This window comes from Tiliqua scincoides, chromosome 3 (assembly GCF_035046505.1).
Source record: "Tiliqua scincoides isolate rTilSci1 chromosome 3, rTilSci1.hap2, whole genome shotgun sequence".
NCBI lineage: Eukaryota > Metazoa > Chordata > Lepidosauria > Squamata > Scincidae > Tiliqua > Tiliqua scincoides.
In genome coordinates this window covers 2,614,929-2,642,890 of record NC_089823.1, presented here as the reverse complement: position 1 = coordinate 2,642,890, position 27,962 = coordinate 2,614,929, and the positions used below count along the sequence as shown (strand labels likewise).

Genomic DNA, 27,962 nt, shown 5'->3' with positions numbered 1-27,962 from the left:
CGGACCCGCCCCCTACCCCCTAGAGCTACGAAAGGCCAGACTCACGCAGCAGCGACTCATCCAGCTTCCTGCACCCGAGTGAAGGCTCCTCGGAGCAGAGCGGATGCCGCGTCCACCGAGGGGTCTTTTGCAGTGAGTGAGACACAGTGACGCTGCTTCCAGCCTCGCCCCTGCAGCCACAGAGCAGCTTCTGCACCGGGTTCGCTCAGCGCCTGCCTGTGGAAATCCAGCCCAGCCCCGTCGGACCTCCGTCGTGCACGCGCGGCATGGGGCGCAAGCGGCGTCCAAGGGGCTCCTGCCCGTTCCCCCTTAGAGCTGGGCTGGGGCTGCGGAGCCGCTGCCCGGCCTGCTCCTGCAGTCGCCTTCCGCACCCCCAGCAACTTCGCATCCCACGGAAGTGGGCCCAGTGGCGCAGCCGGAGTTCTGCAGGCGCCGCCCAGAATGGTTCCAAGGGGCGGGGGCCGCTTGCACGGCGCGTGCAGGTGCCTGCAAAACGCAGTGCTTGGCAACTAGCTGTGCCACTCACTGGCGCTGCCCCAGTTGTGCCGTCATCGTCCCCACAGAATCAGTGCCACTGCCAACAGAAACGGGGTACGAGTGCTCATAAGAGAAGCAGGCACACTGGCACGTGAGAAACCTGTGGAGGCTTGTGCAAGGTGGGCAGGCACAGCCCCCCAGACTTCATTCCCCTGCCAATAGCGCAGTGTTTTCCAAACGCCTGTGCCTTTCTTCCTTCTCCTTCTTCTGTGCCAGTTAGGATTTGACCTCCTGAACAGGTTTCTCCTTTTAACTTCTGTTCGGTGCTTTGGATTTAAAGCATTATAGAAACCAGGTGTTAATTTGTACAGGCTGGAGGGGAAGTGGTTGTTGAACATGTTTTGGGAGATGGGGTTGGGAAGCATATTTATTTAACCCACAGCTGTATATGTTTCATCCCTGTTACGTATATGCAAAGTTGGGCAGAAATGGCTTAAATCAGGACGCCTCTGGAATCCTGGGGCCAGGTCACTTCCCAGGTCATCCATCAGAAGCAAAAAGCTGTGTTTCCACTATGGGGTGAGCACACACTCCATAGTCATGCAACTATGTGATGCCCATTCTCAGGGCACAGGCAACAAAGTGCAGATTGGCACATGGGAGTTAGTCTTCAGTTCTCAGGGGTGGCTAGGCGATCAGGTGTTTCTAACCTTCACCTGGGAAGGCAAGAGCACATGTGACCCAGGCAGAGAGCACTTTTCAACCTGAATCTCTACAGGACACTTGGAAAGCCACAGCGGTAGTGTTAGGCCAGTATTGGTAACTTTTTCTCCTCCAAACCAGCTCATGGGGTGCACATGAGAAGAGCCCTGTGCTGCACTCCAAGCACCTTTGAGGAAGAGTAGGGCAAGAGTGTCATACACAAGCAGGCAAAGCTTTAAAGCCGGCATCTGGGGTACTCTCAAATGAAACAGACACCTGCTTCTTGGAGCTGCAAAGACAACTCCTACCTGACATCAGTAAGCAAATGGAGACACCAAAGGAGACACCAGTGCACCAGTACAAATTTCAAGAAATAATGCATTGTGCAGAGACTGGTGAGGGAACTACACCAATGAATGTCAATTGCAGAAGAGAGAGCATGGGATGGCTGGCACAAGCAAGTACAGCATGATTCCTCCTCCTTGGGGGCCTGGCTCTTCAGTGACCTCCATATTAAAAGCATGTCTTCACTGAACAAATTATCCTGCTTCAGAACAGAATAAATGCTTTGAGTTTGGAGCTTTTAGTTGATCCCTAGAAGATAAGAAGTGAGGGTTACCTCTTTGGGATTGCTGAGTGTTCCAGACTAGAACGGGGTGGGGAGTGTGAAATTGCCCCTGGAAGTGCTTCTAGACACCACTCTAACTCCAAGAAGTACTCTGGCTGCGCCACTGAAGTACAGGCCTTCTCTGATCCAGGTGTTCAGGGTGTGGAGAACATAAGAACAGCCCCACTGGATCAGGCCATAGGCCCATCCAGTCCAGCTTCCTGTATCTCACAGCGGCCCACCAAATGCCCCAGGGAGCATACCAGATAACTAGAGACCTGCATCCTGGTGCCCTCCCTTGCATCTGGCATTCTGCATCTGGAGAGCTGTGAACACCTGCTCTTGCTACAGACACAGAGTGTCTGCTCTTGTGGAGAAGTGTGCTGAGGACAAGGCAGGACCAATAACATTTTGACAGGTTTCCACAAGGGAAGGGGGGGCTATATGGACACTTGTACATGAACAGCGGAACACATGTGCACACACACACTCTGGCCTGCAGTCTCTTTTGTTCTCATACATGTGACTGAAACTTATGTGGCTGATCAACATTCATTTTGCAATGTTGCATGAAGATGCAAACCATTGTTCACATTGCACACAGGTCTACTGGGGTGGAGATCTTTGGACCATCCATCATCAAGTGGCCACCCCCATTGTGCCCTTCCAGGGAATTTACCTTTGCAGTGTCAAAGGCAATCGATGGTACTTCCTTTCCCTTGGGCTGCCTCCCTGCCAAGCTGCTCCTAGAATTCGGAAAAGAGGATTGAGAGTCAGCCTCCTCCACTCATAGCCTTCGACTTCAAAACTCTGAGGCCACTGGAAAGTGTGACTTTATTTGCAAAATTAGGTTGAACGATGTGACCAAGGCAGGGAGTTCTACAGGCCCTACATCACAGTGGGGAAAGCCCTGACCCTCATCTCTGTCAAGCACATCCCTAATGGTGTCAGGACTGTGATGAGGGCTGGTAGGGAGCAGGGGAGGGTGGTGATGCAGGCCTCTTGGCTGGAGCTGTGCAGTCCCACCCACCTCAGGATGCTACAAAGGCTCCCACAGAGCAGCGGAGGACAGAGGGTGGTGTAACTCCCCAGTCTCTGGGGCAGTGTTCTCACACATTTAGCACCACGACCCACTTTTTAGAATGAGGATCTGTTGAGACCCACCAGAAATGATGTCATGACTGGAAGTGACATCATCAAGCAGGAAAATTTTTTACAATCCTAAGCGGCAATCCTACCCACACTTACCCAGGAGAAAGTCCCATTTACTATCATTGTTAAAAAAATACCTCAGAAGATCCCCAACACTAGAGCCTTCCAGAAAAAGACCACAGATACTTACACCATCTTCTGGAGCAGCATCCAAAGGGCTGATCTTTTCCCTGATTGGTCTAGCAACTCTATGGATGCAAAATAAAGAGACATTAGTGGGCTTTCAGCCAAGATCAGGCATTCAGGCAACATGATGTCTCAGGGTTTTATTAACAGGCTTTCCCTCACACACCAACCATGTCCTCTAAAAACATGTGCAGAAATGGCCCAGTCCGGTATGCCATGCAGTGGAACTGGGTCTGTACTGATCCAGGATCCTTTTCCCATCAACTAACAAGCCACAGGCTGCAAAGCAGATTTTTCTGCTTAGTGACATCTGACCATCTGCCACCAGGGAGAGAACATGGAGGCAGGGGAGGCTGGCTTCCAGGCAATGCTGCAGCCGCTTTATCATGTGTGGTAAAAATGAAGGAGAGTGTACTTACCGAGGTGGGAGATATTGCTTAAACTTAGCAGTAAGAGTCATCAAAATAATAGCCACTCCAATCCCAGATCCTAGCAATACATAACCTTTAGATCCTGGAGGAAAAACAAGAGTGTCATATTCTGCCCTCAGGCCTTAAAGCAGGGATGGGCAAACATTCTGGCAGGAGGGCCACATCATCTCTCTGATACTGCGCCGTGGGGGGGGGGGAATTAATTTACATTTCAAATTTGAATAAATTTACATAAATGAATGGTTGGCAACCTTCAGTCTCGAAAGACTATGGTATAAGCCTACAGCACCCGGTATTCCCAAGCGGTCTCCCATCCAAGTACTAACCAGACCTGACCCTGCTTAGCTTCTGAGATCAGGCATGTGCAGGGTAACAGTTGCTGTTATACATAAATATACATAAATAAATATACATAATTGAATACATTCGATTGAACTTATACGAATGAACGAATTTTATTGAGCTTATTTATAAACTATAATACAGGCATGCAGAACCAGATGAGAACTATGAACTGTTTGCCACACACCTCTTGCATAGTGAAAACAAGCCAGACCAAGCCAGAAACACATGGAAACGTTCAGAGGCAATGGGAGGGGGTTAAAATAATGCCCAGGGAAAAGCAGAAAACACATGGAGACTATAAAAGGCCTTGCTCTAACTCAGCCTGCCGCTCACGTCTGGTGGTTGCGACCGGTAGTCATGGGCCAGTGTGGTCTCCAACGGTCTCTGACGGGCCAGAGGCTCCCTGGAGACTGGGAGCTCCCTGTGGGCCGGGTTGGAGGTCCCCAAGGGCCACAAATGGCCCCCAGGTTGGGGTTTTCCCACCCCTGCCTTAAAGGATAGATTGCTTGACGTGCTCAGGGTGACACTCTGAGGGCACCCAGGCATGATTTCACAAAAAAGTTACCAGGTTGGGCCCCTCACATAAGGCTCCCACACAGACAGAAGCAGCTGCATATCTAGAGTGGCTTCTGGCTATAAAATCCTTACAAGCACCCCTGCTGGAGTCACTGAGAGCAGAATCAAGGTGGACACAGCCCACCTTGACACAGCATACATTCTCAGTTCTCCACCTGTTGCTACTTCACCCCCTTCCTCCCAGGACCAAAAAAAAAATCCTTCCCTTGACAAAAGGAAAATGGGGAAGCAACCAGGAGAGAGATTCAACAATGGAGGTGAGGAGACTTTCCCACAAATACACTCCCGTGATTGACTGCAGTAGAGAAGGAAGAGGCACTACAGGAGAGAGGCAGGTTGATGAGGTGGTTGAAAGGAAGGACAAAAGTGGACCAATGGAAACCAAGGGATTGGATATGTGGAGCACTTCATGGAAAACAGCAAGACATTCAACTCCTAAAGCAAGATGGGGAGAAACCAGAAAGGACTGAGAAGTGAAGAGGAGAGAGTGCTTGGTAAGTGGCACTGAACAGCCAGTTCTTTAATTCTCCTCCAGAGGTGTTCAGCTGCATGATTGCAAGAGCATGTTTACAGAAATGGGATGGGTGCAAGCCAGGTCTGGGTATTGGAAACAAGATACAGAACAAAGGCCTCCAGAAGAACAACAAAAGATGCTGCTGTGATCCTACACTCACCTCTATGTCCAGGAGGAGGCCCACTGTCAATACTTCCTCCGTACCCTCTGCCACTACAGTTGGGAGGGGCCCATCCATACATGCAGTGGCAGTTCTTGTTATTATTGCACACCTGCAAAGCATCAGATGTATGAGCAGCAAATAAGATCTCTTCCATTTTCTTCTACACATCTTATGAAGGTTTGGAGCAGCTGCTGGTAGAAACTAATCAAATTCCTCTGGGACCAGAACTACCCACCAGCTCAAGGCAGCTTAATGGTTATCATGTCAGCCAAGGAGCTCTAGGAACTGCTGCTCTGTACGGAAATTAGGGATCTGTTAGTTCTTTACAATGCTACAATTCCAAGAGTTGCTGATAAAGCCCAGGATAGTTAAGCCAGGATAGTTAACCCATTTCTGCCCAGCCCACAAGTGTACACATTTGATCCTTGTTGCTTATATGCAATTTGGGGCAGAAATGGCTTGAGTAATAGTACTCTAAATGGGGCCTGCCCAAGACCTCCTGACTCCTGAGGCAGCTGCCAAATGCTCCCCCCCCACCCGATAATATGCCAGCCTCTACTCCAGTCTCCAATCCGCAGCACTCTAGCACAGCACTCTCCTCCCGTCCACTTTTCCTCTGAAGTTGAATGCCAGTATCAAGGTGAGGCCTAAGAGGGGATGTTGCAGGCAGGGCCTTTGGCACCAGAGTCTCTTGGGACTCTACCCATTGGGCCACCTCCTCTCCCTCTTTGTTTTTCAGCACCAGCTAAAAACACATTTGCTTACTCGAGGTTCTCTTGCATTCTAGATCTTCTTCAAAAACCTTGCTGCTTTTAGGAACATTGACTTACCCCCTGGTTGTTGCATTTTGAGAAATTGCAATCAAAATTCAGAACTTTCAGGTCAACACATGCTCTATTGATGCATATCTGGAAAAACAATGAATAAGATGTATTAATTAAGGAGCAAAAAAGCCTGAATTATCTCTGTTTAGCAAGAGGGACAACTGGGGTGGGGGGAGCAGGTTGCTCAAGTAGGTTGTTTATCTGTATGAACATCCATACAAAAGAGCAGTTAGTTGGTTCCTTCAGACTGGCATCCTACTTTCCACAGTAGTCAGCCAGATACCCCCAGGAAACCCACAAGCAGAGCTTGAAGCAATAGCTCTCATAACTCTGAATATGCAGGCTGCAGTTAGCACTCATGGCTACTAGCCTCCAAAGGACCTCTCTGCTAGGAATGGCTCCTAGGATGCTCTTTTACAGTCATCTAAGCTAGTGGCCACCAATGCATCTGGTCTTGCTTTCAGGAACTTGTTAGTGAGGTCAAGGCAAACTCTTGGGCAGACCACAGGCTGTAGCCAAGTAATTCATCAGGATAAAGTCCCACTGCAGTTAGTGAAACTTGTTAGTGATGTGACTAATGTGTCTCATTAGTTTCAACGGTGCTCAATGATGAGCAACTTTCTTTAGATACAATCCATTGTTATTCTGATTGGTTTAGTCGTAACTCTGGTCATTCAATATTAGCCCTTCATATATTGGCCATTCTATATTATTCCATATAATAATTTTGCACTCCATATTAGCAGGTCCATCTGATCTGACTTCCAATCATTGTGATCACTACCTTGACAGATTCCAAACCACACAGGAATTGTCTCCATTGCTCTGCACATAGATCTAACTACCCTTGTGTGCATGAAAACACAGAGGTGCGTCACATGGATCCAGATCATGGGCCCACTTTGGTCAGTGATGCTCCCACAGCCTGGCAGCGGACCTGCAGAGTTCCAGGCCCTTCCCAGCCCTCCCTGAAGATGCTGCTGGGGGTTCAGCCTGGGGCCTTCTTCACGCAAAGCAGGGGTGCCACCACAGCGCTACGGCCCCTCCCTTATCAAGGTACCTTGCCAGCACCACATGTCGATCCATCTCTTATTGCACCAACATCGTACGCATGTTCTCCACCATGAAATTCTGTGCCCCAACACAAGGCATTGCCCATGGGAGTCTGAACTATGGCTTGACCAGTTGAAACAACTGGGATTGTTTTAATGTTAGTGCACTGGAGCCTTCCACAAAGGACATCTCTGAAAGAAAAGTGAGAAGGGAACAACATACAACTCATTTGTCACCCTGGCTGAGCTGGTAAGAGCCGAGGAATAATCCCTGGCCTCAAGGCCTCTTTCAGAACCACTTTCTATCAGTCTTCTCAATCCCACTACGGCAGTGATTTTCATTGTTTTTCTTCTCAGGGCACACTGACTTTTATGGTCTTTGTATTTGCAAGGCCACTTTTGGCTTCTGGCTTCCGCAGCTCTGTTTTTAGGGCAACTATCTATAGTAATGAATTCCCTGTCCATCTTCCTCCGCCGGCTCTGCGGGACAATTTGTTACCACAGAGAGTTGACCTCTAAAACCAAGAGCTTGCACATACCTACCATGACTTGTAACCCGTGATGAACTTTTCCTCCAGAAATTTGTCCAATCCCCTCTCAAAGGCATCTAAGCAAGATGCCATAACTACTTCCTGTGGCAAGGAGTCCCAGCGTGTAATTAGTCTGTGGAACTCTTTGCCACAGGAAGTAGTGATGGCATCTTGCTTTGATGCCTTTAAGTGGGGATTGGACAAATTTCTGGAGGAAAAGTTCATTACAAGTTACAAGTCATAGTAGGTACATGCAAGCTCTTGGTTTTAGATGCAGGCTGCCTCTGATTGCCAGATGCCGGGGAGGGCACCAGGATGCAGGTTGTGTCTGTTGTCTTGTGTGCTCCCTGGGGCATTTGGTGGGCTGCTGAGAGATACAGGAAGCTGGACTAGATGGGCCTTTGGCCTGATCCAGCTGGGCACTTCTGATGTTTTTATGACCTAGAAACAGAGCCACAGAACCCAGAGGAGTTTTCCAGCTATTTCAACCACTGTGCTCCAAATTCCCACAGTACACCTGTTAACCTTTTGCAGCACACCAATGTGCCACAGCACACCGACTGAAAATTGCTGATGGGGCAGAGCACTGTGGCTCATAGCTGACTACTTTTCTAAGCAGCATTCCGGTATTCGTTCTGTAGCAGGCGTTCATTCAAATGAATTCAAATTTCATTAATTTGAGGAAAGGAAACCATCACTTAGCCAGTTTTGCCAAGGCTCAGTGGGACAGTTCTTTTGACTTCAATTTCAACCCTGAGGAGGACGTATACTTAAACAAAGTTAAACAAAGGCAACAGAGGAGCAAATGGAGAAGTGAGGTTTGCCCTACATGCAAGAAGCAGTAAACTTGCACCCAAGTCCAGATGAGGGGTGGAACAGATCCTTTGAAAATATCAGCCACAGAACACTTAATCTTCACTTTGAAAAGAGAGGCTGTGTGCTGTGGTGGCAAAATACTATTGAACCTGTAGCAGGAAGACTTGCTGCAAGGTACTTGGAGACTTAGCACAGGAACTTTGGCAGCAGGGCCCTGAAAACCCAGGTCCCAATCCTGAACTCTCCCAGCACTAGTGCTGAACATAGCACCAGTGCTGGGAGTCACAAAAGTGCCATAAATCACATCTGTGGCCCCCTAAGGGGAGGGGCTGCCAGCACTGGGTGAGTGCTAGTTGGCGTGGAAGGCCAGCCAGCACTCCAGCAGTGCCAGCCTGCAATGAATAGTTTCGGGGGGGGGGGGCGGAGAGCGGGTGAGGGGAGGATGTGGCGGGGGAGTAACCAGGGGAGTTCTGCGCCACCAGATCCTGAACTCCGTGTGGGGCATTCCGGCCTGAGTCTCTCAAGTCTGCACTGGCAAAATAGCTGTAGCAGACTTGAGAAGCCCATTGCAGGGCTTGGAGCTTTTCCCAGAAGAAGGGGATGAAAGTCCCTTTCCCTCAAAGAGACCTCCAGCAGCCTTGGTGGTGCTGCTGGATGCAGCAGTAGCTGTTTTGGAGCTGCCGCATCTGGCAGCGCTGCTGGCTTTAGGATTGGGCCGCCCCTCCCTGCATAGCAAAGGCAGCCCCCAGAGACTTTTTTCCTTGTCTTTTTGCCTTTAAGTTGGCTCCCAGAGACGAAAAATCAGACATTACAATGGAAATGTGACCAAGTGTGTGAATGAACATGCTGCTCTCAAACCAGGAGACTATTCAGCCATCACCGATAGAACTGCAAACTTCTGTGGTTCTTTGTCTCCTCTTTAAGCCATCACCACATCTGGTAATAGCAAATGTCACACATTACTTTTACATCAAACAAATTGGTCCTTCCTGTTGTCTGCTCAGAATCTCCTCCAAATTCATTTCGTGGGAAGATCCTGAGCACTAGGATTACAAGGGAGAAAAATGCTCCCTCTCCACTTTCCGCACCCTACGCATGATGCTCTCAAGCTCTCCTCTGTCTTTTGTTTGCTTTTGGGAACAAAAGAGACCCTTCCTCAGAAGGAGCTGCTCCAGCCCCTGCACATGGTTTTCCCTTCCTGAACTTTCCCCAGCTCTACATTGTCAGCCGTTTCGGGATGGGGTGACCAGAACTATGCACAGTATTCCAACTGTGGTCACACGATTGATTTGTATAAGGGCATTACAATACTGACATTACAAAATGGCTCCTTCAGTTTCTGGCCACCTTTGTGTGTTTGTGAGGGCAGATGAGTAGCTCCTTGTCTGGCACTGACTGATTTTTCCTTGTCATGGGAATCCAGCAAATCCTGGTCACAACCTACTCTTCTCTGCATTTCTTGTACCCCTGTTTTTCTTGGCCACAGTTGCCAGTCCGGTCACCTCGCATGTTCAGTTCCTTGTAGCAACTTAGTGGAGCACGATTTGCACCTGTAAGTTAGAGGGAAGGGGAGGGGACAAATGGCAGCTGTCAGGAAGAAAGGAAAGGAACCGTCTAGGAGACAGACAAGGGAGGCAAGCCCATCTTGAGAGGCACAGCTGAATGTCTTCAAACAGCTAACTCAACCATTGGCTGCATTCCTCCATGTTGAGTTTTCAGAGTTTGGCTAGTATGTGAAATGATGAACACTCTCATCTGCACAGCCAGAGTGGCTAAAAGGATTCTCAGGATCACACTTCATGCCACACTTTTATTGTAAATTCAGGGTTCCAGAACTAGCAGCCCAATCCTACCCTCCACCACCCTCGGCCATGCAGCCACACCAATGGAACACATGCTACATGCAGCGAGTGGGGGAATGATCAGAAGGCCCGCAAGAGGTAAGTAAAAATAATTTTACTCACCTCCCAGTAGGCCATCTGGTCACTAATGGGTCTTCTCCAATCTACTTTGGAGATGCCACCTGTGTGTCTGTTTTGCTGGGATAAGCCTGAGGAGCCTCAGGGGGTGGGTCTGAGCTGGGAAAGGGGGATAAGATCTGCTGTGCGCAACTGCTGTTGACACCCACCCGTCCACCTTTGAATCATCCCCAGTACAGCCCACTAACCACCTTGAACCATCCACAAACATCCTCCCACCTTAGCTCCACTGGCATGCGTGGAGCCTGCAGCCATTTCCACTGGCACTGGCGGCTCTACAGTCCACAAAACAGCAGAACAACATTTGCGCCATTGCCAGGTGGCTCACAGCAATGGATTGCTGGATCCGCTGCTGTAGGTCTGCCACTGGATTTGTTTCAGTGCTGACATTATGGGACCAGGTCTTTTCACATGCAACAGTCATACGAACAGAAATGTCAGCACCTGCTTTCATAAGGCCCACTGGTCCTCCATCCCTTTCTTCCATCTTTTCTAGGTCATTTTTCAGGCTATTACCAATCACAAAGTCAGTGTTTTTTTCTTTTACTTTGACTGCATATTTGCTCATTTTCACATACTGTAGAGCAAGGGTCTCATTCAGTTTTCCAGACCTCATCCTCTCTTCCTTTCTAAGATGCTTATCATTGTCCCTCTCCTGCCTCTAGCACATTTCGGCCAAACTAGAGATTACTTGAAATGTGAAACATGGTCTGGTGTGCCAAATGAAGGCAAGAGGGGGTTGGATGGCTTTAGAACTTCGCTCGTCCCCAAGTTCCACTTCCAATGTTACCCCTGGCACTATTTTAAATAGGAAAAAAGTCTTAAAGCACCCCCCCCACACCTCCTGCTGTGTTACCACTCCATTTTGTGCCCCCCTCCCCATATTATGCTATAAAAACCGCACCCATTGGGTCACATGCATTTCTAATAATGCCTAGTTTGGCTCTTGGTCCAACCCTTATGCCTTGAGTGAGTACGTCTCCTAACTAAAATAATTTTTCACAGAATATTAATATTTCCTCACAGAAACTGTACAGTTTGTCAAAGATCTTTTGGTGTCAGTTTCTTCCAAGCAGACAGAATAATTTGCAAACATTCTGTGATGTCATGAGAACTCGTCCAATCATTGTAGGGACTACCTGGGAAGAGCAATGAATCCCAGACAGTTTTCATTTGGTTTGTATACAAAAGAGGATTTAATTAGTCAAAAGCTTGGTTCATTGAAGGCATGGCATTGACATGCAGTAGAATCTTGCTAAAGAAAACTGGCCTGGCATCGACTTTTTCTGAGAGAATATTTCCAATGTATCTGGAGATACATGGAGAAATTGGTCAGCTAATTTTTTAAAATTCATTTACAAGAATACTTCTATGCTGCCTCCTGACTCCGCTGGGGCACTGACGACTCCTCAAAATAAAATCAGTAAAAACAAAAAGCAAACAAAAATAAACAGAGCAAGACTCAGCAGCCAACTAATCAAATGACCAGGCAAAACTCCCAAGTAATTTTGGTAATAAATACATGTCACTCTTGCCTGGGCCAAAGATATTTCTGCAGTGCCGATGCAGGTTGCGGCATTTCCCCCTGTAGCAATTGTCATTGGTGCCACACGGCATCCCGTCTTGCTTATACACATCTGGGGGGCAGTCGGCCGAAGACCCAGTGCAGTACTCAGGGAGCTCACATTCGGTGGCTGCTTCCCTGCAGATTCTTCCTTCTGGTGCAAACTGTTGGAAAGGACATACTAATAAGTAAATATAATAAAGACTACATGTGCTTTCCTGGGAGTAAGCCAGCCACACTAAAGATAGTGAGACTTACTTCCAAGTAAACATACATAGGACTGCACTGCAAGATCTCTTGTAGTAACTCCCAGAAGCAGGAGAGGCATATTTAGTCACTACATTGCCTGTGTTACTGTCTACCTGCAGCAACAGCTCCGGCTGACGAGGCCCATGCTTTGACAGCCCACCAATTTTTGGGGAGGTGGGGGAGGTAAAAGTTGCCACCTGCCAATCTCAGTTTCTCATCTCAAAACTGGGAACAAAAGGCATGTCTGTTTGGTCACCCAAGGAGGGGAGAGGGAACCAATCCAGACTGTGACACAAATGCTCCAATACCAACAACTAGGACTGTGATGAAGCCAAACCCACGGAAGCATGAAATGAGCAGAACCGAATCAGCGCAAGGGTTTGTGCTGATCACCCAAAGGAGAAACAGAAAGGCCTTTTTGCAAGACCAGAAAGCAATTCAGGTAAATGCGTGCAAATGGTTCAGGGGCACCTGGTGTGTGTCTCCTACCTGACATGTCTCACAGCAGGCACCATGCAGACAGTCAATGCCTGGTTTCAAAGTACAATTCACTCGACAGCAGCCATTCCTTTGGCACTCCTGTCGGAAAAGCCAGAACAGACTGAGAGCTCTTGGCCAAGAGTCCTGGAGAGTCTGGCGTCCTCCCACCCACCTCCAAAGCACTTCCTGGCCCCCCCCCCAGCAGCCAGGGTGGCTTTTCTCTCATTATAAGACAGCCTCACAACAAAATGTTGTGAGGCATCTTAAATTAGTTCTGTTGAAGAAAGAGCAAGGCTGTCCAATTTGAAGATGCCCTCCTGTCCAGGCTTGCTGGGTTGCTGGGAAGTTCCACCGGACTCTGTAGGGCATCAGGCTAAGTAAACTGGTCCAGGATTGCACTGTCTATCATCCTGTTTCCTCTCCTTCTCTGGACTGGCTACTTATGCAGGTGATGGCTGAAGTCCTGTGTTTACTCTGAATTACTCAAGTTGGTTGGCAACCTTCAGTCTCGAAAGACTATGGTATAAGCTTACAGCATTCGGTATTCCAAGGTGGTCTCCCATCCAAGTACTAACCAGGCCTGACCCTGCTTAGCTTCCAAGATCAGATGAGATCAGGCACATGCAGAATTACTTAGTAATTGAGTTACTCTCCAAACTGGCCGAATGGGCAGCAAAATGGCAGAAGTGTTTCAGTGTAAGTAAGTGCACATTGGGGCAAAAAATCAAAGCTTAACATATAGGCTAATGGGTTCTGAGCTGTCTGTGACAGATCAGGAGAGAGATCTTGGGGTGGTGGTGGACAGGTCGATGAAAGTGTTGACCAATGTGCAGTGGCAGTAAAGAAGGCCAATTCTATGCTTGGGATCATTAGAAAAGGTATTGAGAACAAAATGGCTAATATTATAATGCCATTGTACAAATCTAAGGCCACACCTGGAGTATTGTGTCCGGTTCTGGTCACTGCATCTCAAAAAGGATATAGTGCAATTGGAAAAGGTGCAAAAGCGGGCAACTAAGATGATTGCTGGGCTAGGGTACCTTCCTTATGAGGAAAGGCTATGGCTTTTGGGCCTCTTCAGCCTAGAAAAGAGACGCCTGAGGGGGGACATGATTGAGACATACAAAATCATGTATGGGAAGGATAAGGTGGATAGAGAGATGCTCTTTACACTCTCACATAACACCAGAACCAGGGGACATCCACTAAAATTGAGTGTTGGGAGAGTTAGGACAGACAAAAGAAAATATTTCTTTACTGAGCATGTGGTCGGTCTGTGGAACTCCTTGCCACAGGATGTGGTGTTGGCATCCGGTCCGGATGCCTTTAAAAAGGGATTGGACAAGTTTCTGGAGGAAAAATCTGTTACAGGTTACAAGCCACGATGTGTATGTGCAACCTCCTGATTTGAGAAATGGGCTAGGTCAGATGCAAAGGAGGGAACCTGGATGCAGGTCTCTTGTTATCTGTTGTGCTCCCTGGGGCATTTGGTGGGCCGCTGTGAGATACAGGAAGCTGGACTAGATGGGCCTATGGCCTGATCCAGTGGGGCTGTTCTTATGTTCTTAATTAGTGAACACAGTGGGATCTTTCCCTTGAGAAAACAGGGAAAGATCATGTTATGAAGGAACTTCTTAACATCCTTTTGTAGGAATCCCATGGCTCCATCCTTAGAATCTGTTCCCAATGCTGGGAATTTAAAATAAGGATTAAAGTGGTAAAACACACCAGGAATTCAAAACGTGACATGGAAAGGAGTTGCACTGCTATCAGAACAGGACCCTGGAGAACAGCTCAGCCGATTTAGATAAACAGCATGCCAGGAATCCTGGTTGTCCTCAAGGCAACACATGTATGTTATTAACACCCCCTTACAGAACACAGTAGCTCTGACCTCATTTTTACCACAGTCACACTCCTCACTGCCTTCCACTATGGCATTTCCGCACAACTTCATCTCATATATTTTGGTTGGTATGTTCAGTAGGCAGGTTGTGTCTGGCCTTTGCAAGAATTCATAATATACACTTTTGCTGCAATTACTCAATCTGTGACACTCTCTGAAATGAAATAAGCACAGGAAGCCATCAAGCAGAACGTGAATGATTCTTTTATTGTGTGTGTCATTTCTATTCATCTGACTTCAGTAGAGCTGTGCAGCTAGTCCTGTCCTGCTTGTAGCAGCAGATCAAAACTGCATTTGGGCAGCGCATTGAGAGTGATCATCAGAAATAATAATTGCTTGCCAGACATAATGGGAAGTTTAGGGTTTTTGTGACAGAGTGGAATTTTGAGAAAAATCCTCCAGTCACATTCCTGCTATTTAAACTGCTTTGTGAGTATATTTTTTGTTGAAAAGCAATATAATTTTTAGTAATAATTATATACATTGTATCTTGTACATAGCATGTTCTTTCCCCTTCTGTTCCTTCTTCCTCACACCAGAATAAAAGATTGTATAATTGAAAAACAAACAAAAAGATTACAAGTAAAGCAGTCAAATGGACAGACCAATTCCACCTAAACTTCCTAAACTACAGGCTATGCTGCATCCCTCTGGGGGCGGGTGTGTGTGTGTGTGTGTGTGTGTGTGTGTGTGTGTGTGTGTGTGAGGGAAGCAGGCAGAAAGCCTGTGCAATGGATCAACTCAGAATTGTTGGAACATTCAGGTCAGAGTGGGTAAGCCTTGAACTGTCAAGAAACCACCTCTTAAAAAAATTATCTGACAAGCCTCTCAAGCACAGGCTGAGAGGCCCCATATTTGCCATTCAGCAGAGACCAGAGACTTGCAGCCAAAACGTTGTGTGATGCATTCATAAATTTAAAACCTTTTCCATCACCTCTTTGACCTTTCTGGCCACCGCAGAACTAGTAATGACTAAAGTGAGAATGTAAGAGGAACTTGTGAACAAAAAACATTTTTCAAGTGCAAGAAAAAGAAAAGCACGAAAGCAAAAGGTAAGGTTGGCTATGATCTAAGCACACCGGCACAGAAATAAATTCAACTGAAATCAAAGGGGCTTGCTTCCAAGTAAAACATAGGTTGAACTGATGGAAGCTGCAGACAAGAATCCGCAAGAATTGAGCTGATGGAAGCTGCAGGCGCTTGTCTTTTGCTTCCAGGGCCAATGGTCAAAAAATGACAAATGCTACTCACGCAGTTGTTGAATGCATGATGCAATGGCCAGGCATGGAGGTACAATTACAATCACACAGGCCACTTTGCTGTCCTAGAAGATCATCATGGACAAAGCCAATGGCATGGCCCAGCTGATGTGCAGCAGACACACCATCATTTGTAAGCAAAGATGAAACCTTGTATCGTGGAAAGAAACAGATAGGAAGTTAAGCTCCAGGAACATGAGAAACCATTTTTTGAAGACACACTTTAGCAATGCAATTGTAATGATTTCTGTAAAAAAAAAAAAAAAAGAGTCAGTTTTAAAACACATGAGAAGCTCACAAAAGACCTCAGAATATCCAGCCTTTTCTAACAACACACATCAATATGTTTATTCCTCTTTGTCCTCTCCTAAAGCTCAGTGGTCTCCCTGTAAAAAGTGGTGTAAAATCCGAACTCACACTGTGACATCATTTCAGAGTGGTTGCAGTCACTGGGGAGAACTACTTTGCTCAGACAAGGGCCAAACTAGGCATTACACCTGGCTGAACAAAGGAACGAGTGAATAAAATAGCAAGAATACTATGAACATCCCCAAAGCAGCACGTGTATTTATGGACACAATGTCAGTCTATAAAAAGATGGAAGCAGAAGGCCAGCAGTCATACTATGTGTGCCGCTCCACTTACTTTGACAGCAGAAACAGAGACATGATTGTAAAGGCAAAAACGTTCCCGCCATGACTTGCCGGAGGCACCATCCTCACCTTTCCGTCTGGAATGCAGAAGATGCCAACAATATGAATATGTCCCTGAATCAAGGGACAAATCAAGGTGGCTCCCAAATTTGTCAAGGTGGCTGTTACCAGTCACAAAAAGCCTAAACCCTACCAGATAATGATCTATCCATGACAGGGAGCCAAATTAAATTCCGCTGCCCACAGATCAACATCATCCTGCCAAAACCATGCGCAGAACATATCCCGCAACATGAGTTAGGACCCAAGTTAGGACACACTGAGACCACCCTGTGGTTTTCATGGAGGTCATGAAGTCCTGCGTCACAGCAGCTGAGGGTCCTCGGCATGAATATGGATGTCTCCCACTGCACAACTTGCTTAGCCACCTTGAAACATCTGCTGAAGCTAGGATTTCCTTGACCTTTGGAGAGATTCACATTAAAGTGCGTGAGACTGGCTCTAAGACAGCTAAAACTGACAGAGGAGCTCCAAGAGGAAAACTACCACTCCAAAAATCTCAATGGGACACTAGACAGACACATATAGTGGCGGGGGGATGGGAGGTCCTGAGGTGGGAAAATGGAGAAATGGGCACTCAGGTGAGGGCACGAGTATGCACACATTCACTCACTTGCCCATTGCTCTTGATCATCCCATCACACGCACCATATTTTCTAGCTGCAAAGCATTGGGCAGGACCATCTATGCAGCTCTTGTATCTCACCACAGGTACACAGGTCATTCTCATGCAGACAGGGCTCCCCACCTGGCATAAGGAAGGCAGCAAAGGAAGGCAGCAGCAGTTGCAGTGGCACTACTAAGTGCAGAAGCAGCTGCTCCCCAGTGGGCAGGGTCCGTGAGGACTGACACCAGTCAGTCTAGTCCTGTCATGATTGTTTCTTTACAAAGATAGCTTAATTGGAGCTGCTGAAGTCCTTTCCAGCTTTCTTATTCTATCAGATCCAGAAGCTGGATCACAAGAGACCTCTGATCACCACAGTGTGATAACATCTATCTACTCAGGCGGATAGAAAGGAATCTGAGAAGTCCTCATTTCTAAAACAAAATATGCAGTATTAATAGGAGCAGCGGGATAAGCCACACATTTTCAACTGAGAAATCAAAGAATCTTACGTAAATATGCAGGCGTGGTCAAAACGGACATGATGCTGAAGCTTAATGGCAGCATAGTTGTGAAACTCCTCCAAAGTTTTATCAAGTGTGTTGCTAATTGTTGAGTAATCTCGCTCTGTCCACAATTCCATTCCTACCAAAACAATATGAAGACCTATGTCGTCGTAGATCTGAAAATGACAAACCATCTTCTTAGAAACCAGGGTATCAGGGTATAAGAGGCGCTTTTTCAAGTGGGTGCTCCTCTTTTATTTAGCAGGGGGAGAGTAACTGGCCCGCCTCACCCCAGCAGTGTCTTTTCTAGTGACTGTCTGCTGGTGTTGCATCTTTTTAGATTGTGAGCCCTTTTGGGACAGGGAGCCATTAGATATTTGATTTTCTCTGTAAACCACTTTGTGAACTTTTTGTTGAAAAGTGGTATATAAATACTGTTGTTGTTGTTGTTGTATCAGTGGCATAGCTGGAGGGAGTGCAAAACACTAAGTTTTGCAGGTCACCTCAGCTCGGTTTGCAAGTGGCCCCTCTCCCTCCCTCTCCCCTTTGGAGCCAATTCCAAGCCACTAGAGCAAATGGAGGAGACACCTCCATTTTGCTCTATTGGCCCAGAATGGCTCCCAAGAGGAGGGGCCACTTGCACACCGAGTTGAGCTGCCCTTCAAAACCTAGTGTTTTGCACCCCCTCCAGCTACGCTACCGCATGGTATTCTTGTTTCTGGAATGATGCTAGGACATTGCTCATGCTTTTCCTTTGCCTCTTATACAGCTGTGCCAATGCCCATGCGATACAGCTTCTAAGGTCCGGAAAGGCTGAAAAGTACCTTTCAAAAACCACCAAACACAAGCCTTGGTCACCATTGGGTAAGTATGGCTTGTGTGTGTGTGTGGAGGGTCATTGGTGACATCATAGGCATTTCTCAATAGGGGCACAAACCCATGTTGCTCACAGGAGTACAATGTGGGTCAAGCACAAGCACTAATCACATTACATCAGCAGCTTCCCAGCTGCAGTGCAATTACAGTAGGTTCTTCTCGGCAACGACAGCTTGACCCAGACGGAGATTTTGGATCATACTCATTAGTGCTTAACTCTTACTAGTCCAGGATAATCTCTCTCAAAAAAAGAATCTTCTCCCACCCCTCGCCAACACAGTTTCTTCCCTATTATACACCTGAGAATGACCCAAAGCACTCGTCGGTGAAATTCCTATGCTCACATTATGTTGTTGTTGTTGCTGTTGTTGTAACCTTTGTTGGCATATACATATACATCAAAACAACATATGAATAAATTCAAAATTTATATAAGATCAGAAGATGGCTTCACAATCCATAAATGCATGTTATACACGGGAAAAATCCAATAGTCAATAGTACCCCCATTAGCTGATCTCATACAGGGCTAGGCTTCCAGTCTCATTTCCCGCGTACTTACGTATGACTGTGGCGACAAAACAAGAGATGTTAATAAGAGTTTCTCCCTTCTCTACTGACAAAAGTGCTTGTAGCACATCTGCCTCTGCCCATCCCCGGAAGCGCGCTAGGATGGGCATAAGATGTTTCTGGCGCTGGGTCTTATGCAAGGGACAGAACAAAAGGATATGTTCAACTGACTCCACATGATTCAGATCACAAGGACAAAGCCTTGTTGAAAGAGGTATCCCTTTAAACCGGCCCCATAGAAGGGCTGAAGGAAGGGCATTACATCTTGCCAACATGAAGGCTCTTCTTAACTGCGGATTATACAGCTGGGATAAATAAAATGGCTGCTCACATTATGAAGGATGGATGTAATTTGCAGAATCCTCATCATGACTCGAGTTTCATTACTCTTCTCCCACTGATACTAATGAAAAGGATGAAAAACCCATCTTAGAATTCCAGTTCAATGCAATCATTCTAAGGCATATCGGACACTGTCATAGTACTGTTTAGTACTATATATTTTTGTACACCATTTTGGATACTTTTTCTTGCTAGGAAATCCAGTTTATTACAGGGATGGGAAAATCCAGCATTGTTTGACTTGAGTTGCTGAGTCATTGCCCCCGAAAAAGGGGGCTCTTTCCGAGCCTCCAAGTCACCCTTTAGTGACTCTAAACGACTCGTTCCCCTCCCCTTTAAAAAGCCCGCTGTGGAAAAAACGGCTGCTGTCGGAGATGTGCGTGTGTGTCAGAGTTCTCTTTACTCACTCCCCTGCTGCCCCCGCCCAACTGTAAGGGCAGGAGAGGTGGGAGGGACTGCATAAGAGCGGGGACAGAAGTGAAAGAGGGAGGAGGTCATGTGCAGCAGCTGTGAGGCTTACCAGGATGACCCAATCCTTTGCAGCTCTACTCAGAAGTAGTCCCACTGCAGCTGGTCATTCAATGAATTCCTTCACCCTTTCCATGCGGTGCAAAGTGTAATCACTATGAACTCTCCCCCCCCCATCCCTGCCTCCTTCCCCTCCCTGGGCTTCTCAAACCAATCATAAGGCAAGAACCCCCCCTTGGCTCCTCCTCCTGCTCAACCTCAGCCAATGAAAATATCAGAATGCCCATCCTTTGTCCATCCGTTCCTTTCTTCCTATCAGAGACAGGAAAAAACAGCGCAGTCCTGCCTCCCCCCATTCATTGCAACGTTAACCCTTTCCTGCATCCCAGCTGGATCCTCCCTGCTGCTTGCCCCACAAGGTTTTCCATGCCATGAAAACAATAAGCACACCCAGACATTGGCAGACTCGAGTCAGAATGTGTGGGGACGAGTGTAGTCAGAGTCAAGGGGGCTCTGACTAGTCTTTTTCAGTCTTCCATATGTGTGACTCACGAGTTGCCAAGTTACCCAAAATCATACATTTTCACAACTCGTCTGAGTCACTGACTCGACTTCCCAATCCTGGCTTATGTAATATGAAATACAACCATACGTAACTGTTAAAACAGATAGTACAGGGTGTCAAATTTTACCATGGATTGGTCACATACAGCATAATACTCAAGGTATCTGAACATCAGCGTATCAGCTCCAGGATACTCTTCCTAAAATGGAACATACATAAATTGGGAGGTGAGGTCCAGCAGAACCAAAAGGAATTTACCCCTTGAATCCAGTTGCTAGTCTTTTTAAAACTGTTTTAGGGGAGCCTGAAATCAGCCTCAGGCTACCAACAAATAATTCCTCTTCAGAGGCAGTGGCGTCACTAGGATTCGCGTCACCCCATGCAGTGGGCGGGGCAACACCCCAGGTGGTGATGTACCATCGCCCCACCCCCACTGGTTTTTTGGCAGTACCTTTTGATAGAACACAGATATTTGCATTCTGCATGAAATTACGCATTGATTGATATATAACATGATGGGATTATTCCTCCAAACTCTGATTTTAGTGATTTTGAAAACTTGTGGAGTCACTCACACACACACACACACACACACACACACACACACACACACACACACACACGTGTCAACTTACTAACACCTTATTGCAGCAGTTCTCATACTTTTAGCACTGGGACCCATTTTTTGGATGCCAGTCAGTCCAGGACCCATTGCAAGTGATGTCATGGCCAGAAGTGACATCATCAAGCAAATTAAAATAAATAATTATAAATAATTAAATTAAAATAAAAGAAATAATTAAATAAGGGGGAGACAGTCTTGTTCCAGCAAGTGAATTTTCTCTGTAGTCTGCCTACAATAACACCCCCCCCCAAAAGAATCAGTGAGATCTTCAGCCCTCCCCAGTGCCCAGTTTAATGTCCTTCTATTTCAAGCACATCAATACAAAGACCCACCTGGCTTTACAAGTCTGAGAGCCCAATCCTATGCCTGTCTACTCAGAAGTAAGTCCCATTAGAGTCAATGGGGCTTACTCCCAGGAAAGTGGGGATAGGAGTTCAGCCTTGGAGCCCAATTCTATACATGTCTACTCAGAAGTAAGTCCCATTAGAGTCAGTTGGGCTTACTCCCAGGAAAGAGAGGGTAGGATTGGGCTGTGAGGGAAACTTTGCAAGTGCAAAATAGAAAACTTCCCCCTTACCAGTTCAAGCATCTTTGTTGGTCCTTTCTGGGGGGGGGGGGAGGCTGCCTTCTGGGGCTTTTGTTGCACTCCAGTCCTATCAGATCGGGACCATTCTGGTGTCCTCACATTCTTTGCCTGGCCTGATCACCAACCAAGGCACGTCTGCCTACTCACGAGTAAATGCTACGTGAGGCTGCTTTGCTTCCCATAGGGCTCCATACACTCGCAGCTGGGGGAAGGGACCTCCTCCTCAGGTGTTTTTGGGGGCTGCACTCATTGGATCAGAACCATTCTGACTTGGAGTCCTCTCAGTCTGCCCTTTTGGATGGAGCAAAGCAAGTGCGCCTACTCACGAGTAAACACAGCCATGTGGTTTTATTTGCTTTCCATAGGGCTGAATAGGGACCTCCTTCTCAGGTGTTTTTTGGGGGCTGCATTTACTGGATCAGGACCATTCTTGTGTCCTTGGAGTCTTCTCAGCCTGCCCTTTCCAACGCACTTGTGGGTAAATGCACGATACGGCTCACTTTCACTTTCCATAGGACTCCATGCATTTTTCCTTCCGGTTTTTTTGGCCATAACTTTTGAAGGAAAGGAGCTCTCTCAACGGGGTTTTTTGCATTGTGTTCCACTGGTTATTCTGCATCCCACGGTGTATGGCATGATGCGGTAGCTCATAAAGGCGTGATTTTAGCATGTCACCCCCCAGGGCATGTCACCCGGTGTGGCCTGCACCCCCTGCGCCCTCCTAGCGACGCCACTGCTTACCAAGAGGTCCCTGATCAGAGAGGAATGGAAATGGATGCTTCCTGTTGATCCCCCCTCAGAAGAATCACACAGTGAGAGGCAATAGCCCTCTGCCTCAAATGAGTGAAGTGACCTCATGGGCTCACGCCTTTCCTATAGCCCTTGGTTCAGGCTACAGAGAACTGCAATTCAGCCAGGGTAACCTTACATCCTTTCTGCCCTTGTGCTGCCTCATGCCCCTTTTCCTGGCTAAGGTTTTTTCTTCTTTCCTCTCCCTGGGAACTGTTCATGTCTAGGGTCGGGTCCAGTCGTATTAATGGTTAAGTAACATTGCATCACTTCTTATTTTGATTCCCACCCCCTGCAACTGCACTGGTATTCCCACGATAATGCTCCAGGTTTCCTACACGTTCAACTTCTCCTTCCCACTGATTCTTCACGATCAGTGAACCAGACTTACTGTTCTGGAAGACCCCGTGGCTGTGCTGACTGCAGTCCAAGGCCTCCACTCGGACTCATTGCTTCCCAGTTCATTCTGATCTTCCAGACCTTCTCTGCATGCTTCATGCTGTTCTGGAGCCATTCGATAAATGAGATGTTGAAATGTGGAGGAATTCTCAATAGGTCGTATTTCATACTTTAAACTTCCAACCTGTATGTGTCCCCTGGAAAATGGCAAAAGGATACTTAGGAGATCACTAGCTAAGGAAGACCCCCTGCTACCTTGGCAAAGAAGCACCTTTTAAAGTGGTGTCTCACACTTACCAAGAGCCTTGGGTTCCATGCATGGGATTTGTAAGGGGCGTGAGGGAATGAGCAGTGTCTTGAATTCAGTCCTATCATGACATTCACTTCTGTGTATTCTGTGACTGTGTCCTGAAGTGTTACTCCAATGAAACTTTGGCCCAAAGCCTAACCAATTTTCCAGCACTGGCATAGCTGTACCAATGGGACATGTGCTGCATCCTGCAGTTGGGGCACTCTCAGAGGCCTTCTCAAGGTAAGGGAATGTTTGTTCCCTTCCTCTGGAGCTGCATTGCCCTTATGCCAGTGCTAGAAAGTGGGTTAGGATTGCGTCCTTTGTGTCCTAATCTTACTGTCTCTCTCTCTTTCTATCCAAAATTATTGCTGATGGCCTCTGTCTTATAGAGGTCACTTCCCCACCTCAGGAGTTGGAATTGAAATGAGATCCTGCTTCCATAAAGCTACCAGTCAGCTCTTCTGTGACCCTTCATCATAAGAATCCTAGTGAGCCTTCATTGGTCCAGATGGTACCACCCGTTGGCCATGGATTGGATAATGGATCCAGTACAGAGCAGAACCCAGCTCCTGCTGGCTGGAAAGTGAGGTGCAGGCTCTCCCAAACATCTAGGTCACCACAGGGAAAAGCAGCCCAGTCCGTTTTACACCATTTTTAGACATTAGCTTTGTATGCCTTACAATGAATTTAACTCAGGGTTCAATTTAAAATGGACTGAAAATCCCTGAAGCAAAAGAGGTCTGTAACACCTTGTGATCCACCAGGCTGACTGGTATGGAGTCCTCCAGCTATTGTTGGCATCCGCTTGTTGGGGGCCCTGGTCAAAGCCCTGCACAAGGCCCTTCATGGTACCCTCTGCCCACTCCTTGATGGCCCATTGAGTACTACCACCACCATCTGTCCTGAGGGTCCAGCAGATAGACGGATTGCACAGATGGTTGCAAAGATAGATACCCAAGTATGAGATTGTCCAAGAGAAAGAACAAGCATTTGTGCCCAAGAATACTGCATGAATTGCCCGTATCATCCATGGCCCAGCCACCGAGCGACGAGCACAGGACGTTCTCTAGGGCCCAGCTGACTCTTGATGCCGTGGCTTCCACCAGCTGTTTTCCAACCTGTCAGATTTCCATAGACTTCTCACATTCCTACTGCCTGCCCAAGACTGAAGAATAGAGGGTTGTCGCAAGCACCTGGTGCTGGGCTGTGTTCAGCCTGGTGCGTCACAAGTTGTGCTGGCCTCGCATTAGGAGAAGCTGAAGGGGCAAAGCCATTCAATTATCTTAGCATCCAGAGCAGCAGCAATCTTTTCAATCATCACATGACTATTACCAAAGCCCAGCGCAGGTTGAGAGGATGACATCAGACTCTTCAACACTTTCCACATAGCCGCTGTAGTAGCAGTCATCCTGCAAGGGTCGAAAGTGTGATTTTCAGCCTCAGAACACACACAGCTGAAGTTGACAAGAACAAATGCACTAAGGCCAAAGCTGCTGCACATCCCTTAAGGCCAGGAATGCTGGACAATCTACACAAATCATGGTTCATAATAGAAACATGTAAAAAAAGTGACACAGGTAGTATGGAACTTATGGAGGCAGGACCTCTGAGAGCAATTTTATCAGAGGGTACAAAGTTTCTTTGGGACCCCTTTGCAAAGGGGGAGGGGTGAATGAGTGGGGGAGGGTGGTGATGTGCAAGCGGAATGGGGGTAGGGAAGGGTGAAACAAGGTGGCGAGAGGGTGGAGATAGCTGGAAAAAATCTTCTGAGCCCTGGTCCACCCACCCATGTGGTACTGGCAGATAGATACAGTAATATGGAAAACCAAACACACTCCTAAGCATATATGGCTTGCCAGTAGCTGCAGCTTCATACTTGTGGAAGTGTCCCCAGTGTCCCCTGCAGGCAACAAGTCTGAATAGATAGGAAAATGTAAGATCCCAGGAAATTTCTGGGCCCCCTCCTTGGGCTCCTGGTCCCCCTTTTTGACCCTGGGCCCGGGTACAAATTACCCCCTTTACCCCCCTCTTCTAGGCCCTGTATGGAGGGGATGAGCCTGTGGCTCAGCAATGGCACACAAAGGGTCCCATATTCAGTCCCTCACATCTTCAGGAAGGGCTGGGAAAGACTTCTATCTGGGAATCTGTGCAGAGTCGTGGCCTCTTACAATCAGTGTAGGCCATATTGAGTGACATGCTCTGTAAAGGGCAGTTCCATATGTTCAAATCAGGAAACAATCAGCACTGCACAGCTGCGGTTAGAGGACAAAGGGCCCAATTCTATCCAACTTTCCAGCACCGGTGTAGCCACAATCAGTGGCGTCACTAGGGTTCGTGTCACCCAGTGTGGGAGGCCAGTGCATCACCCCCTTGATGGACCACCTCCCATGCAGTGGTGGGGCAACAATATAAACATGATGGTATTATTCCTACAAACTCTAATTTTAATTATTTTGGTCACTAGTATGGCCTTTTCAGCCACACTGGACGCTGTTCCAGAACCACCTTTCAGAGCGCGATACCAGAGTCTTTAGAGACTGAAGGTTGCCAACAACTAAGGTCACTAGTGGTATCACCCCCCCCCGAAGGCAGGGCCTAGGAGAGGGGGGGTAAAGGGGGTAATTTGTACCCAGGCCCAGGGTCAAAAAGGGGGCCCAGGAGCCAAGGAAGGGGGCCCAGAAATTTCCTGGGATCTTACATTTCCCTATCAGATTTGTTGCCCACATGGGATGCGGGGAACACTACCACTAGCATGCAGCTGCAGCTACTGTAGCTAATGGCAAGTCATATATGCTGGGCCGAGAAATGCATACATGACACTGTAAACACAGTGTAAAATCTGGAATGAAACTGGCATGTGGATGCGGGAGAACCCGTGGAAATTATATATCTAGACTTTCAGAAGGCGTTCAACACGGTCCCTCACCAAAGGCTACTGAAAAAACTCCACAGTCAGGGAATTAGAGGACAGGTCCTCTCGTGGATTGAGAACTGGTTGGAGGCCAGGAAGCAGAGAGTGGGTGTCAATGGGCAGTTTTCACAATGGAGAGAAGTGAAAAGCGGTGTGCCCCAAGGATCTGTCCTGGGTCTGGTGCTCTTCAACCTCTTCATAAACGACCTGGAAACAGGGCTGAGCAGGGAGGTGGCTAAGTTTGCAGAAGACACCAAACTTTTCCGAGTGGTGAGGACGAGAAGTGATTGTGAGGAGCTCCAGAAGGTTCTCTCCAAACTGGCAGAATGGGCAGCAAAATGGCAGATGCATTTCAGTGTATGTAAGTGTAAAGTCACGCACGTTGGGGCAAAAAAATCAAAACTTCACATATAGGCTAAGGGGTTCTGAGCTGTCTGTGACAGATCAGGAGAGAGATCTTGGGGTGGTGGTGGACAGGTTGATGAAAGTGTCGACCCAATGTGTGTTCCCAATTCTATGCTTGGGATCATTAGAAAAGGTATTGAGAACAAACCTTTTATTATTATTATGCCGTTATACAAATTGATGGTGAGGCCACACCTGGAGTATTGTGTCCCGGTCACCACATCTCAAAAAGTGGAAATGGAGAAGGTGCAAAAGAGAGCGACTAATATGATTACTGGGCTGGGACACCTTCCTTATGAGGAAAGGCTACGGTGTTTGAGCCTCTTCAGCCTAGAAAAGAGACGCCTGAGGGGGGACATGATTGAGACATACAAAATTATGCATGGGAAGGATAAAGTGGATAGAGAGATGCTCTTTACACTCTCACATAACAACAGAACCAGGGGACATCCACTAAAATTGAGTGTTGGGAGAGTTAGTACAGACAAAAGAAAATATTTATTTACTTATCGTGTGGTTGGTCTGTGGAACTCCTTGCCACAGGATGTGGTGACGGTATCTGGCCTGGACGCCTTTAAAAGGGGATTGGACAAAGTTTCTGGAGGAAAAATCCATTACAGGTTACAAGCCATGATGTGCATGTGCAACCTCCTGATTTTAGAAGTGGACTATGTCAGAATGCCAGATGCAAGGGAGGGTGCCAGAATGAGGTCTCTTGTTGTCTGGTGTGCTCCCTGGGGCATTTGGTGGGTTGCTGTGAGATACAGGAAGCTGGACTAGATGGGCCTATGGCCCGATCCAGTAGGGCTGTTCTTATGTTCTTATGTAAACTGGCTTGCTACAGTAGCTCTTAGGCTTGTGGATCTGCTTGCCATGAAGGACTGTATAGGAGGTCAGGGACACAGCTGTGGGGCTGCAGCTGCTGCAGAAGCAAGTTTTGGTCCGCACAGGACTCTTTCCATTCTAGTGTGAGCCTAAATATGATATGCTGATTTTCTACATGATTTTCCATATTTAAAGGATTTTAGAGAGACTTAGGAGTGTGTTTGGTTTTCCATTTTACTGTATCTTGGTGCTGATGCCACATGGGTTCCATGTGGGACCTGGGCTCCAAAGACTTTTCCAGCTGTCTCCACCCTTCCCAATCCTGTTTGGCTCTTCCTGCCCCATTCTGCTCGCCTGTCACCACCCTCCCCCACTCTTTTTCACTCCTCCCCCTTTGCAAATGGGTCCAGAAGAAAATTTGTACCCCCCCATAAAATTCCTCTCAAAGGCCCTGTCACAAGGTGTCAACTTACTAACGCCTTATTGCAGCGGTTCTCAAACTTTTAGCACCAGGACCCACTTTTTAGAGTATCTGTTTAGCTCTTCTGAATGCTACATGGTATCAGAACAGCTATTAACACTGTCCATTACACAGATGGATTCCAAACCAGCATTCTTCATTAAGTTGAGCAAGAATATTTAGGCCCAAATCGTAACCAATTTTCCTGCACTGG

General features: G+C 47.3%; 1 protein-coding gene across 1 annotated transcript; it reads right to left on the bottom strand.

The window, feature by feature from the left end:
* Positions 1–56: 56 nt before the first annotated feature.
* Positions 57–17,159, bottom strand: LOC136643972 (disintegrin and metalloproteinase domain-containing protein 30-like). Its single transcript, XM_066619416.1, has 11 exons — positions 17,139–17,159; positions 15,805–15,962; positions 14,542–14,707; positions 12,657–12,746; positions 11,890–12,082; positions 9,820–9,925; positions 7,038–7,221; positions 5,984–6,061; positions 5,151–5,262; positions 3,544–3,637; positions 57–486 (listed from the first exon to the last, which is right to left on the bottom strand). The coding sequence occupies exons 1-11, from the start codon at positions 17,157–17,159 to the stop codon at positions 57–59; spliced, it is 1,632 nt and encodes a 543-aa protein (XP_066475513.1).
* Positions 17,160–27,962: the final 10,803 nt, after the last annotated feature.